At 37.4% G+C, this 15,912-nt stretch overlaps 1 protein-coding gene across 4 annotated transcripts in view; it reads right to left on the bottom strand.

The window, feature by feature from the left end:
• BLTP3B (bridge-like lipid transfer protein family member 3B) overlaps positions 1-15,912 on the bottom strand; it is a 57,427-nt gene that overhangs the window by 17,599 nt on the left and 23,916 nt on the right. For all 4 annotated transcript variants that reach the window (XM_074902670.1, XM_074902669.1, XM_074902671.1 and 1 more), the window contains 8 exons: positions 14,441-14,581; positions 13,719-13,889; positions 12,225-12,405; positions 10,826-10,909; positions 4,119-4,301; positions 3,896-4,014; positions 1,950-2,091; positions 1,014-1,207 (listed from right to left, as the gene is read on the bottom strand). In XM_074902670.1, coding sequence (XP_074758771.1) covers positions 1,014-1,207; positions 1,950-2,091; positions 3,896-4,014; positions 4,119-4,301; positions 10,826-10,909; positions 12,225-12,405; positions 13,719-13,889; positions 14,441-14,581 — 1,215 coding nt within the window. The remainder of the gene's footprint in view (positions 1-1,013; positions 1,208-1,949; positions 2,092-3,895; positions 4,015-4,118; positions 4,302-10,825; positions 10,910-12,224; positions 12,406-13,718; positions 13,890-14,440; positions 14,582-15,912) is intronic.

Below are 15,912 nucleotides of genomic sequence, written 5' to 3'. Positions count from 1 at the left end.
AATAAAAATAATACAGTTAATATAGGGATGAAATAATTAATATGAATCAAGGTTTGAGGGATTTAAGAATACTTTCATCTTCTATTAGTTTAGTGGGCTATTTACATATAGTAATTCAGTATTAGATCAGCCTGTGTTTGTAGTTGCCTGGTTGCCTGTCTCAATAATTCTTTTCATTCAGGACAAACCACATCCTTTTAAACTTCCATTAAATATGCAGCACGAGCCTTAGGAAGATAACCATCTCTCCATATGCTGACTTTTTAGAACGCTTGAAACTGTGGGCACGATTGAAAAGACTCATTATTTTGTTCACCTCCAAACCTTGGAAACCAATGCCCCATGCAAATCAAGGTGTGGGGGGGAAGGAATGAAATTTGTCTGCTTGATAATCCTTCCCCTCCAAAGAAGGAGAAAACAACGGAAGTAAAAATCAGATGTTCAGCAACGTTAACAAGTGCCACTCCTCTGGAATAAACATATAGAGAACCTGTGCTGGCCAAGGCCCAGCATGAAACAGAAAACAGTGAGAATGGGTTTTGGAGAAAGATACAAACCTTCAGAAGAACTGCCTTCTTTACTCCAGCCATTCACTAACAAGACGAAAGAGTTCTGATGTACTACAACCAGAGGAACAAGGGAGGGCCCCTGCATTAATGTAGAATGCAAATATGAATTTTTTGCTAGTTGTTTTTACTTCAGTGCTCAGGGTTTTTTTCTGCTATGTCAGCTTCATTGAAGACGATGTAATAATTTAATACTCCCATTCAGGTCTTCAATACAAAACCAAAATACCCCTAGGACATAAATGAAGTAGGATGGAAGACAAATGTCTGTCTTCAAACTATCATATTATGAATAGTTTTCCAGAGCAGTGTTGCTTATTGTGTGGGTTGTTTGTTCATTTATTTGTTCATTTATTCCTTAAGCTGCTTTGCTAACAGCTTTTCAGAATAAGAGAATAAGTATTTTCTTCCAAGGAACCACAAAACTCCTTCTCAATGACAGCTTACCTTTAGCATTAGTCCATCAACTCTAACATCAACGTGTTCATCTGATTTTGAGTTGTCATTTAACTTGTACATGGCCATGAACTGAATAAGACTCTGTTTCAAATCCAAGACGAATTGATTTAGCCAAAGAATACTTCTCTCATCCAGGGTGAACTGTAAAGCATTCAGTTGGCCATATACATTTGGACATGGAACTAAAAGAGAAAACAAAGCAACATCGTGAGAATAAGTAAGATGTTTAGGGGTTGTTATGTTATTTGTTTAAAATGAGTGCAGTATTACATTTCCACCAGTATTTTACATCAGAGAAAGAACGGAAGCCCACTCCTTAAGTCCCAAGGAAGAAAAAATTAAGGAATACTTATAAAGTGATGGCTTCTTTCTTTCACTCCAAGCAAGTAACTGAATTTTTGAATGTAAAAGCTAATATCATAATAGAATGAAGTCTAAAGAGAGAGGGAAAATGTCCTCATTATAGAGGACAGGCAGGACCAAAGAGATCTGCTGTCCTCAAGTCCCATCCCCAACAAATCCACCGAGATTTCTGTAGATAAAACAGGGCCAAACCCATAATTCATTAATAAAAGTAACTCCAGCAGATCTTCATTGCATCTTAGATACTACTGCAATAGTTTGAGGTCTTTTATGTAGCCAGATAGTGGAACTACAGAAACAACACATTTATGTTGGAGAATGAACAATTTATGTGTCAGTAAAAATTTTGTGTTTTCAGACTTAAACCTCGTGTTTATAAAAAAATGGTATTTATAGGACATTGCCAGGAGCAAGCACTGTGGAAATGGAGCAGTGTTGTGTTCCTTCCATTTTAGAAAGCCATTACCTACTTTCAACTGTCAACCTGGAATCAGTATTAAGTTTCATAAAGGTGAAAGCAACACTCAAAATTTATAGTTCAGAATAAAAAAAGAGAATTACTAGGGAAGTCCTTTCCATCTGGGTAGTAATATTCAGTGAATTCAATATGAATAGCTGGCATTTCTGGTGGAAGATAAAGTGACTTTTTATTGCAAGAGATCAGAGCTTTAGGGGAAGAACGACACTGGTCTGCTGTTGAAACCTGTAAAAGAAAAGATTTTATTAATACATTACATCTTTACGAATCATTAGGCATTTGTAGTTGCAAGAAGCTACGCCCCTAGTAGCGTAACATTCCACTGCTCTCAGATGTGGATCCCCTACTACACAAAGTGCTGATGAGAAACACCTAGTTGCCTTGTAGCAGAAGCAATTCACATAGAACAGTTTCACAAGAAAACTATATAGTATTAATGGTACTAGATCCCCTTCCTTCATGCAAGGCAGGAGTCAGCAGATCACTTTCAAAGGCATTCAGTAGAAGCCTGGAATTACCTGGTATCTTTACTGCAAATACTACAGCTCCTGAAGAAGCAATTATACTAGGACATATATTTGCATACTGTCTGTCCAAAAGGATCCCATATCTAGCTGATAAGGGATAGATAAGCTAGATAAATTTATTATGCATGTGTCAAAATGTCCTTGTACTGTCCTAAGGACAGATTCCAGTATGTGGGCCAACTCTCAACTGTCTACTGCTAAGCAAGGTGTTCAGAATGCACCTGGCTGAGATATGTATGCTTGGCTGTGCCCCTGAAGGTTTAACTTCACAGGGGAATCAAAACACTACAGAATGCTAATCCTCCATTTCTGTTTCCTCCCAGTATAAATTACAAAACAATAAAGAGATTGCCTTTTGATACATATTTGACCTTAAATTTCTTAGAATGTAACTTTGTTTAAAAAGGATGAAAGAGGTTTTTTTTGACAACATACAACACCTAGCAGGTCAGACTGCTAGTTTGAAACTAGCCAACGTATTAGTATCAAATATATGATTATGACTACTTGTATTAGTTTCACTGAAAATAAGGAATATAAAACCTTTATAGGCCTGCTTCACTCTATGTAGCTGTTTTCAAGCTGCAAACATCTCTGTATAAACATACACAAATATTCAAGTAATAACAGACTTATTTAGAAAAATAGCTTTTTGTAAATTATATAAAAATAATGACAATTAAAAAATTGAAAATATATTTGTATGGGGAGGACAAGGAGACAAGCATCTGAAGAGCAGAAGGCAAATGAAAACACCAACAGCACAAAATGGTATTATAAAACCCCTTCAAACCCAGATGAAGGCTTCTGGCAACCTCCCACTCCAACAGAAGCAATATGGCAAAAAAGCATTGAAAAACGGAACAAGAGCAAGTAGCATTTGCAGTGACTAAGGGCATACACTAAGCATTTCTGTTCGGACCTGAAATTTAGAGTAGATCCTCCTATATTACTACTATACACTTCCTTCTCTATTCCAGTTGCCTCCAAAGAGTGGATCTGAACCATAACCAGCAACTAAAACTACTCATTCAAACAAAAGAGGGGGTGAGGAGAGGAAAAAAAAAAAAAGGTTGAAGCGTCTACTCAAAGTATCACTGGGGAAGGGAGAGGGGGAGAAAAATGTTAAAAGCTCTCAATTTAACATTTAAAAAACAAATCTATGTACTTTGAAAAAGATAAGAATAAGAAAAGCATGAAATATAAAACCACATATTAAAATATTAGGTACCTAATATAGTACAATGAAAAGATGAAATTCCAAATGCCAAGATTTGGGGAACAGTAGAACCTGGATCCAACACATAATTATGATAGGGTATCATCTAACATAAAGTTGATATCCACCAACAAAACAGATGCAGTTCCATAAGCATCTAATCCAATAACAAATGGAAAGACTTCTATTAATTTCATTGGGCTTCAGAATTGTCCCTTAAAAAACAGTTACATAACAGTCAAGGGCAAAGTAGCCCCAGTTTTACTAACTTGAAGAAACATACCTGGTATATATTGAAATCTGCAAGTCTAACCACAATAGGACTAGACATTAGTTTGCCCTTTGGTTGTTGGGAAGATACAGAAGAAGCCCTAGATGTTCCTTTCGGTATCTGTTCCTTGCCTGTAGGAAAGAACAGTAATGGAATCTTTGAAAAGAACAGTCTTTTTTTTAGAATAGTTTTAACATTTCATAGAATTAGAGCATTAGTGATGCAAACAAAGTACCTGTTTGTAGGTTCTGAGGAGATACAGAAGGTGGTGATTTGGGAGGACAATCTATGACCTGGTCCTTCACAGCCTGCTTAAGCAATTCGACATTGCTTTTGAATTCATTTAATAATTCTTTGGCCCATCCACTTCTGGTTTTAGTGGCATCACTATAATGCATCCAGTGGTTGCAGCTGTCTCCTGCAAATAAGAGGAAGGGTGGAAATATTAACCTATTTTAAAGTTTGCTTTGAAGTAAATAATAAATTTCCAGTATTTCACAATTCTTCAAACTATAATCTTATTGCATGCTGTAATTATAGAACAACAGAAGTTATAGCAGATGTTAAAACAGAAGTTATATACTACATAAAAACAAATCTCACTGCTTCTCAAAATCACTCAGAAAACAATATTGCCACCTGCCTTTTAACATCACTAAGCTCAAAACATCACTGAATATTTCCAGTTCAGAGAAATTTGAGGACACATTAATGTCATATGTGAGAACATGCAAAAAAATGTTTCATTAAAAAAAAAAGTGAGAGCAAGTAACAGAACAGTGTTCTTATGCTCACTTTTTCCAAGCTTATCTTTCCTGCCAGAACTGTGTCCTAAGTTGTTCCTGGTCCCTTTCCAGAAATGTATTCTTTTTGGCTTGGCTTTCTAACACCTTTATGGCACACAAACAAGAAGATAAGTTCAATCAGTGTGGCAGTACACACAGCCTTAAAAATCAAGTCCAGTAGAAATTCTTTTATTCCTAACATGTTTCTGTTGGTCAAGCACTTGAACCTCTGAAAGAAACTGAGATCTTTTCAAACAGTCCCTGTAAAGACAATCTACTAACCTGTTCAAATAATAAAGATGCAATACAAATAACTTCTATCGAGTGGTACATCACTCTTTAAATACCAGCATCTGAAAACTTACTTTATTTGGGCCTTAATGTGGTTTCGGATTACTTACACTGAAGATGAGTAGATACAGTTGCTGTTAAATTAGGAAAATGCTTCAGGGAAAACAATTGTGATTGCAAGTCTTAATGCAAAGATTTCAGCATGGAAGAAGCTTTAAGAGAGAGGCCTGTCAAAAGAGACAACATTTTTCCCCACCCTCCCACCTCACAGTCTTTTGACAGTTATTCACATTGTTCTAGCTAAGTAAGAAGACAAAGGAACAGGGAAGAAAACAGAAAGAGAGCAAGAGGGCAAAGATACATTAAATGCAAATCTATGAGGCTCTAATTCTCCAAAACAGGGCTGAAGTGAGGTCACCCCAAGCAAATGCAGATAACCTCTGAAGTACCTACAGGACAGAATTATTATAGGGAAAGCTCTCATATACCTTCTGGGAAGTCGGTATGGGCAGTTGCCTTTCATAAGTGTTTGCACACTAACACACACAGCATGAGGAACATGTGGGAGCAGGAGGAATCAGAGATCTGCATGCAGTTGCAGGACTATGATCTCACTGGGATCACAAAGACACAGTGAGATACCACACACAACTGAAATGCTACAAAGGACAGACACAGACTCTTTGGGAAGCACAAGCCAAGAAAGCAAGGAGGGCGAGTTGCTCCTTCAGTGAGAACACATAGAGCTCTGCCTTGGGATGGATGATCAGCCAGCTAAACACTTACAGGTCAGTATTAGAGACCAACACGGATGATGATATGGTGGATGTCTGCTACAGACCATCTGATTAGGAAGATGATGAGGTCCTCTTCAGACAACTGGAAGAAGTATCATGTTCACATATCCTGGTCCTCATTAGGAACTTTAGCCACCCCAGTATCTACTGGAGGGACAATACAGCAAGACACAACCAATCCTTGTGGTTTCTTAAAGTACATTGATGACTACCTTCTCACACAGGTAACTGAGGAGCCAAGGAGAGCACATGCTCTGCTAGACCTGCTTCTTACAAAAAAAGGAAGAACTGGTCAGGGATGTGAAGGTGAGGGGCAGCCTTGGCTGCAGTAACCATGACACGGTGGAGTTCAGGATTCCAAGGAGAAGGAACAAGGCAAAAAGCTGAATGACAACCCAGGACTTCAGGAGAACAGCCTTTGTCCTGCTTGAAACAATCTACTGGGATATAACCCTGCCAGGAGAAGGGTACAGGAGAGCTGGTTGATGTTCAAGAATCACCTCCAAGCCCAAAAATGGTCCTTCCCAAAAAGCAGGAAATCTAGAAAATGTGGAAGGAGGCCTGTGTGGATGAACCAGGAACTCCTGACTAAATTCAAAGATAAAAAGGAAGCATATAAGGTGTGAAAACAGCATCAGGTTACCCAAAAAAAAGAATATGGATGATGGTGTTAGGAATGCCAAAACCTATTTGGAGTTAAATCTAATGAGAAGCATTAAGGACAAGAAGAAAGGTTTCTACAGGTGTATCATCAGCAAAAGGAAGAGTAGGGAAAGCTTAGGCTTGCTGCTGAATGCAATAGGGGACCTGATGACAAACAACATGGAGAATGCTAAGGTACTCAATGCATTCTTTGCCTCAGTCTTCACTGATAACACTTACCTTCAGAGTTCCCAGGTCCTTGAGACCTTTGGGAAAGTCTGGAGCAAGGAAACCTTCCTCTCAACAGAGAAGCATTAACTTAGAAAACATTTAAACAGATCAGACATGTACCAGTCCATGGTATCCTGATGAGATGCCAAGAAGTGCTGAGAAAGCTGACCAATGTCATGGGGAGGCCATTCTTAATTATCTTTGAAAGGTTATCACTGAATAGTGATTAGGAGAGGTTCCTAAGGACTGGAATAATTTTAACGTCATTCCTATCTTCAAGGAAGAAGATGAAAAGAACAACAGTCTCACCTAACCCTAAAGAAGGTAATGGAAGCAGGTAACAGAGAGCAACAAAGCAAATAATCCTGGACACCATTTCAAAATACATTAAGGACAGGAAGATGAAGGTAACTGGGAATATACATGCATGGATTTATGATGGAGAAGTCATGCCTGCTGAACTTTACAGCCTTCTACTATGAGATGACTGACTTGATGGATGAGGGGAGAGAAGTGCATGTTGTTTACCTCAAATTTAGCAAGGCTTTCAACACTGTCTGTAGCATGCTTAGTGACAAAATGATTAAGCACTGACTAGGTAAATACACAGTGAGGTAGACTGGAAACTGGCTAAACTGTTAGTCTTCAAGGTTGTGATAAGCAGCATTAAGTCCAGCTGGAGACAATCATCTGTGGTATACACCCACAGACAATACTGGGGCCAATATATCTTCATTAATAACCTGGATGAAGGGACAGAGCACACCCTCAACAGTTTTGCAGACAGTACAAAACCAGGAGGAATGGTTGATACATCAGGTGGTTGTGCTACCATTCAGAGGGACCTCAGAAGGCTGGAAGAGTGACCCAACAGTAATCTCATGAACTTCAAAAGGAAATCCAAGTCTAGCACCTAGAGTACAGGCTAGAGGCTGACCAGCTGGGAAGCAGCTTTGCAGAAAAAAACCAAAGCCTGAGACAGTAAGTTCAATATGAACCAGCAATGTGTCCTTGATGCAAAGGAAGCCAACAGCACCTTGGGCTGCTTAGGAAAAGCAGGTCAAGGAAGGTGATCCATGTCCTTTACTCAACTCTGGTGAGACTACATCTGGAGTGCTGGGTCCAGTTCTGGGCTCCTTAGTACAAGGTGGCCATGGACTTACTGGAGTCAGTCCAGCAAATGGTCACAAAAACACTTAAGGGACTGGAATACCTTTCAGGGAAAGGCTGAGTTAGCTGGGATCATTTAGCCTGGAGAAGAGAAGGCTCAGAGGGATCTTATCAATGTGTATAAATGCCTGATGAGGGGAGTGAAGATAAGGGAGTTAGACTCTTCTTAGTGGTGCCCAGTGACAGGACAAGAGGCAAAAAGCACAAAGTAAAATACAAGAAATTCCACTTAAACTTTAAAAAAAAATGCTTCTACTGTGAGGGTGGTTAAACACTGGACTAGGTTGCCCAGGGAGGCTGTAGAGTCTCTACCCTTGGAGCTATTCAAAACTTAAGTGGACACAATCCTAGGAAGCTAACTTTAATTGACACCACTTTTAATCAGAGGGCTTGGACTACACAATCTTCAGAGGTGCCTTTCATGCTCAACTGTTCTACAATTCTATATATGGAGATGCCATTGCCACATTTATCTGTGAAAAGTGAAGAGCAGGCCAGATTGTAACAAGAAAACAATATCTTAGTGGAGCTGGCACTGATGTTGTTATCATCTGAATTTATTGCTGGTTGCCCAGGAAGAAAATGCTTTGTGATTTCTCATACTGTCTCAATGTATCAGCATGATCAAGAATTTCCTGTGCTGCAAAGCATCCTGCATGATGGCAAAGCAGCAACTTTCTCTGATCAACATCCAGCAACACAGGTAATGGATCTGGATAAAGGCTTTGTGAAAGCAGGTCTGGGAGAACTAGTAAAGCGATGGATTGCTGCACAGACAGGTTTACAACATCCAATAAGCCTGGCTTACATTAGGGTTATCAGAATCAATGGATGCACAACCTGCTTAATTTTTCTTAAGTAATATGAAGGGCTATTGTTGGAAGGCTTGATTTTCAATGAGTTAGAAATTTACCCTACAGCAATTATGCCTCAGATTCCCTTTAGAGTCTTTCTGGGTGTAGTCTGTTACAAAAACTGTCAGTGCTAGGTTAACGGTTGGACTAGATGATCTTCAAGGTCCTTTCCAACCTAGCTGATTCTCTGATTCTGTGAAAAACAAACCAACCCCCCACAAGAAGCCAATCTGCAAAATAACTGTTGAGGGCTTTTTTCCTGAAGGATTAATCAAAGTTTCCAGGAAGACTATACCAGAAGAGCTATTTCTAAATACTCCATAGCTAGAGAGGTACAAAACCAGAACACATGTGGTAACACTCACAGAAGTATACAGCTGTTTCCTCTTTGCCCACTGTTATAGATTATTAATACAGTGTTGTCCTTCAGTATTTCAGATCCTTGACTTCAGGGTAGGAATGCTCTGCATACAGGGAACAGCCTGATACAGCAATATATAGAGACAAGATATCCACATGGCTAGAGGATTCCCTTTGAACTTTCAAGGTTAATATGTGCTCCTTTTACTTTGAGTAAAGGGACTCTCCCCTCTGTGACAGCAGTCTGACCACAGAATTGCCACACTCTTCTACAATGGTGAGAAGATGATGATTGCTTAAAGTGGAGGAAAAAAATTCTGGCATGTTTCCTCCCTCTCCACACACACGCGCACACACACACCCTATTGAATCAACCACCACTACCTTTCACAGCTTTTAATCATAGATTATTAGTGACAACTAGATTTCTGTTACTTAAACATGTGTGTACAGAACACCATTTAAGACTGCAGGAGAACACTACTTTTAGAGGAACCACCACTGTTCTGCAGATGATCTTTTCCATCTCTGGTTTCATGTCGTGGGAGTTATGGTCCATGTATCCATTACCTAAAAGCATGCTCAGTGAGCTTCTAACATGCCCATCCAAGCGCCTACAGTGCATAGTTCAATCTGGCTAAGAATCCTTCCAAAAAAAACAATTTATTTATTTCTCTGGTTCTCTACATTTTCTCTGAGGAGAGCTCACAGAAATCATAGATAGATCAGACCCTCAGACACGGTAGGAATCAAAGTGACAGTAAATGAAAAACATAGCTGGGTCACAAGACAGGCATGCATTAAACCTCTGGAACTTTCATAGGACAGGAAATGAATAGCACAAATTTCAAACCATATTAGGCCAATCTATACAAAGAAAGAATAGTGTTTTTCTTAAGCATATTCTTCTCTGTGCCTGTGCATGTTTATTCAACCTATGCTAAATTACATTTTTTAAGGTGCAAAAAATATACTTGCTACTTATGAATGAAATAGATTGACATTACAGGACTCCATCTGCAACCATGAGTGACAAAAAGGACATCAGGCAAGCTACAGCTATTTCACATCTTTAATGTACATGAACAGTCACTCCAAAATGACTGGTCTGTGCTAGCAAAAAGCAAAACAAAGCACAACCAACACACACACATGCGCCTCCTTCAGCCCTGCCACTGAGTCACCTTTGATCTCAAATTCAACAGCAAACTTATTTTGTCTCTTCCAAATTTTTCTGATTTCTGAAAAACATATTTACCAAAAATTATTTGTAAGAAACACTTCTTTGGAAATTGCTAACACCTGTTTAATAACAACTCCTTAACAAAAGGCTATACAATTAAACCTCTACACACTGGGATTCTTGTTTAACAAAATAAAGAACCAATACATTGCTTGGAAATGGACATATAATGATAGACTTCTACATGGAAGAAGAAAAATCTAGCAGATAGACTCAAAAATATCCAATTAGTGAATGCACAGTCTGCCATACTGCCTTTCTCTGTCAATACACAATTCTTTTCATGTCAAAAATGTGTAAACATCATTTTGTTGACCAAACAGAACCGTGAAATGGAGAAGTATTTGGCCTAAAATAGCTCATTCACAGAAATTAAATTGGTTCCCAGGTTGTTCCTTTTGTTGTTTGCTTTTGCATGCAGAAGGAAATAAAAAGGTGTGTATTTCAAATGCTTAGAACATTATTATCCAAGCTATATACACACACAAACATATACACACACAAATTTTTTAGTATCCAAGCAAGATATTTCCATTCCCAAGTAATTCACAAAATGCTCACTTTCATACCTGCTTTGTGAAATGGATAATAATCCACCGTTAAATAGCTGAAGGAAAGCTGCATGGCCCCTCCTGTAACACGCCTATTTGAGTCTGTAAAATAAAACAAATGCTCAGCTCTGTAGACATTGTATTTAGCATGTTAGTTCTCATGTTGCTGAATTCTTTTAAACATCGAACAGATACTTCTTCCTCCTCTTTACTGGATCTTCTTACAACCTCATTATCTTCCCTCAGGATTTTCATTCAGGTAATCTTCACTGGTTTCTAAAGATCAGATTGTAGAACTCCATGTTTTGTACTCTCATTACTCACAAATTGCATATTGTTTCACATGCTATTAAAAAGTAAAGACAACTCTTAACACATATTTGCAGTTTTTCTGAAACAAAACTGTTCACACTGAATATACGGCTGTGATCAGTCATTCCAAGTCAACATACACTTTCAAGAATATTGTAAATATCATTTATTGTATATTATTTGACAGATATTATTGCAGTGAAGTGGTCTTCTGAAAGGCCTCTGTTCTGATTCTTCCACTCATAAATTTAAACTTCATGGCCAAAAATAAAGGGCCAATAAAGAGATCTCACTAAGAATGATAAATCCTAGCTGTAATAAATATAGTACATGTAAGGAAATACATCTCTAGCTAGTGAGCCTTATGCTCTGCTGCTCTTCAACTGTCTTCCCTAATCAAGGAAATACACTCGCTAAAACTTAAGTTTTTCATACTCTTTTCTTAAGCAGACCTTGTATGACTATAAATTTTTCAGTGACTAGCCAGTTCCTTGGGTATATACTGATGTATTCTGATCATTTTTAAAATGCATGAAGGAAGTGTCATTTGTCTTTTTTTCCCAATTCTAAATATGGCTATATACAATTTTTTAACAAAGCATCACACAAAGTTTTAAAGCCACAGAACACTTGCTCCATTCTTTCTATGTGCTGCAGGGCATACCAAATTCTCTGAATCAGTAACACAAAGAGAACTACTCTTCTATAAGTCTATATTTTATAAGAGTATTACAGAAACAGATTGTACAATGACCCTTTCAAGCCACAGCAATGTTGCCACTGCATTCTTATAAGTTAACTGTGTTATGAAAAGAAAAAAACAGCTCTAACAATGAGACTGGACAGAATCAGCTTCTAGAAGATAGGAAAGCACTGAAGCTACTAGTGCTCTTAGCAATTTTTATTGCATTTATTCTAAAATACATCTAATAATGAAACGTTGTCCTGATAGAGGCACCTAGATAATTTTAAATGTGTCTACAGACACTGAAGACAATTCTGAGTATTACTCTAAAATAAAGATTCCTGATTAAGATTATCATATTCCTCAAAATGTCTCCTAAATATGGTTCACATGTGTGTTATTTTAAAAATAAAAAGTTACCTTTTTCTTTAGAATGGATATCATCACATATATGCAAGTCCAAATGGGAAATTACTAAGTGATGAGAAGTTTCCTTAACATCAAAATCATTAAACAATTTTACTATGGCATCGTTTTGATCAGGTGCTGCTGTTGACTGGTGCGCTTTCACCTGCTGAGAGCTGGGTGCAGGGGCAGAGCTCTGAAAAATATATAGTTATATCAATTTATAAAGTTTATCCTTCCTTTCAAGCTTAAGTATCCTTTTACTTACTCAAAATAGGCCTTTGAAATAAGGAAAAATGCACCATATGTATTCACCTTGGATCATTACTGAGAATAAAGTGTGTTGTTTTAGAATAATTCTAAACTGAGCTAATGGCTAGGCGTCACAAAGAAGCAATGCCAGTGCATGCCCCATTCTCCCCTTCCCGTACACCTCTTTACAGCCTTGTCACTTGCAGCACTGGTAATTTTCTCTCTCTTGTTGCAAGCTCTTCAGGAAACTAAACCAACAGAAAATCAGCAATTTTTTGCTGGGCCCATTTCTGCTAGTTTAAGTACCCCAAGCTACATCATAATAGGGTCAAACGTGAGCTGCTGCCAGTACCAGGGAATTGGTGAGACGCAAGTACAGGGAACTGAAGAACCAGAACCTCCCTGCTCAGTAACAGCTAACCATTAGATGGCTGCAGCTAAACGATCAGATCACATTGTAAGCCATCAGGACCAGCACAAGAACTCATTTCTCCATTACAGTACGCTAGCTTTATTGTAAGATATTCTATGCAAATTACTTTACTCAGTCTTAATACTATATTATGGTTTATTTTTATAGGACTATCTTTTATCAGCGTATTTGTGTGGCTTCTTCACAGACGAGAAGACGTCCCTCCCCTCAACACTCATGAAGCTCAGCTGGTCTAGCCCACTGTATGTGCAGAAAGATGACCAAGATTTACTTAAGACTATCTTAAAGGTAGCATCAATATCACATCTATGACAGCAGAAATATGTTAAAAATAGAATTATATTTCATTATATATTCCAACAAGAGAGCTGTGAAGGGAAGCTCTTACTGAAAGCTAACTTTTCAGTACCATGAAAACAAACCAGACAAGCACTTTAAATCATTATAGTAAGCATATCTACCCACACATTAAGGTTACATTACTGTGTCTTAATTATTTTTGGTTTTAACTCATAACCAGAAAATATTTGGAGAGCAAATTTAGTAAACAGTTAATCAACTGTTAAGTAAATACAGAAGTCTAAATAATCTGTACATGGATAAATACAACTTTTTTTCTCCTACAATTAACATCAATACACAAAATTTTGTAACATAAAGTTTATTTTATACTACTGTGATTCATTCCCAGTGTAATTTAAGATATACAGCTGAATGAACTTGAGTAACTGAACACTTGCTAAAACAGATTAACACAACTAACCACACTGTGTTGCATTTTAGAACACCTGATAATGATATAGTGAGACAATCAATTATCATACCTGTGCTGTTTCAGAAGCCAAGCTTTTTCTCTGTTCTGTTGATTTCTCTATGGCTTCACTAAGGGATTTGGCATACTGCACCATGGCTTTCAACTGGGAATCAGTCAAAACCCATAGCAAATCATCCAGAATCAGAACCAGTTTTGATGCCACTACATTACAATCCTTTAACTGTAGAATGAAACAAGTCAAATGGGTCCATTAAATACTTAATATTTCTTATATTAAATACAAGGAAAAAAAGTTGAATGCAAAACAACACTTCCCAAATTCGTTCCATATAAATAACAAAAATTTTTTATTTTAAATTGTATTACATAATTAACCAAAAAGTATCTAAGATATACTATATTTATGCCTCACTTTTTATTTGTTTGGCATGCATTGGATATTAAACTGATCCATTTCTCTAAACGTAAGTAATGTAAATATTGCCTGAACCTAGAGAGGTAAGACAACATGCATCATAAACAAAAGGTCTGCAGATCAAATGATTTCATTAGTAGGAGCTATACAAGGTCTTCATCTTCAAATACTGCCTGCAATATTTCCTGTAAATTCAACAGTCTTACCGATTGCACGTTACTAAAAATTTAGTTTGGGGAATTCTACATTTTATAAGGCTTAAATTTAAAACCTTTCCTATGCACATGTATGCATTAAGCACATGAGTTAAAATGAATACATAAAATAATAAAATATTCCAAACTTTTCAAATTTACCCTTCTTTTAAGCGTGACCCTAATTTTTGATTGGTTAGTAATCAGTCGAACTGGAGCACTCATGATTTCATGCTTAGAGCTCTGGATTGCATCTGCTTCTATTCTGATCATCTGCCAGTTGATTTCTTTAAAAGTCAAAACCTTTAAAGAGAGAGAAAGAGAGAAAAAACACCTTCATGCAATATGACAGTTTACTTGAGCCTAAGCATGTGCATGTATATATCCATACATATATACACACACACATACACACACATTCACATGTATCCTTCATGCAGAGGCATATGAACAGAACAAATACAAGTCACTTACAGGTGTCCGGAAGTAAAGCCCTGATCCTTCTCTCTACCTCCAGAAATATTAAGCTAGTTCCAAGCAGGCAGAGGTAACAAGCAGCATTTAAAATATTCAGAAGAAAATAAAGGTCACAATTATTGCGTACTAGGTTGCTTTTGGTAGAGGGAAAAACAAGATTGCGTAGTTTAGTTTCAAAATACTAAATCCTAGTACATAGTAAAAGAACAGGAAGGGAAGAAACGCTACAGGACAGGAGAGGGTTTTGGAGTGTTTTATTTCAACTAAAAGAGAAAGTTAAACATCAAGCACACTGTATGCCTTACAGACCCCACAAGCTTTAAAGCCATTACATGGATTTCTAGAAGACACAGCAAGCAAATGTTAGAATAATGATACAAGAGGAGCAAGTACAGCTGGATAGTGAAAATCAAGTATGGGAAAATGAGTGATTGTCCAGCAGCAACAACATGAAGAACATCAAACAGACAGGACATCAAGAATTAAAAATAATGTAGTTCTAGCTTCCCTAAAACTCCTTCCTGCATTACTCTCTAAAGAAAAAAGATCAGCCATGGGGTAGGTAGAAGAGGGAAAAGTGTTTGTTATGTGTCTTATTTTTCAGCTGTCATTCTCCTCTTGCCAATTTAAAAACTTTACAGCCTATGTCCTGTGAATATAAGCAGAGGCTTAAGTAAAACATACTCAATATATTTTGGAAGGAGGCACACACAGTGAAGTGAGCAAGATGGAATGGCACAGTACAAAGTAGCCTGAAAAATGCTCATTAACACATGAGCATTACCATACAGATAAGCTGCAGGAAAGCCAAACTGTCAGTTTTCAACCTTTTTTTTTTGGTGGTATTTTTAATTAACATACTCTTGGTCTTTCTCCCTACATAAAAATAAACTACCAGACTTCTTAACTCTGAGTAAACTCCATTTGTTTTAGAATAAACATCTCTATTCTCTATGGGCAAACATGGGCAAAATTTGAAACGCCTATTTATCCAAGGCCAGATGCATGCTAAAATAAGTCTCTCTCAATATAACATACAATATTTAGAATCAACCTTGCACTCCATATATATTTTACTTTGGTTACACAGGAGAAAGCAAAAGAAATGTGTACACCAATCTAGGCCTTCCATGTTAAATTCTCCCAGACAGTAGAAA

Source organism: Athene noctua, chromosome 3 (genome assembly GCF_965140245.1).
Source record: "Athene noctua chromosome 3, bAthNoc1.hap1.1, whole genome shotgun sequence".
Classification (NCBI taxonomy): Eukaryota; Metazoa; Chordata; class Aves; order Strigiformes; family Strigidae; genus Athene; species Athene noctua.
This window is presented reverse-complemented; position numbering and strand designations above follow the sequence as displayed.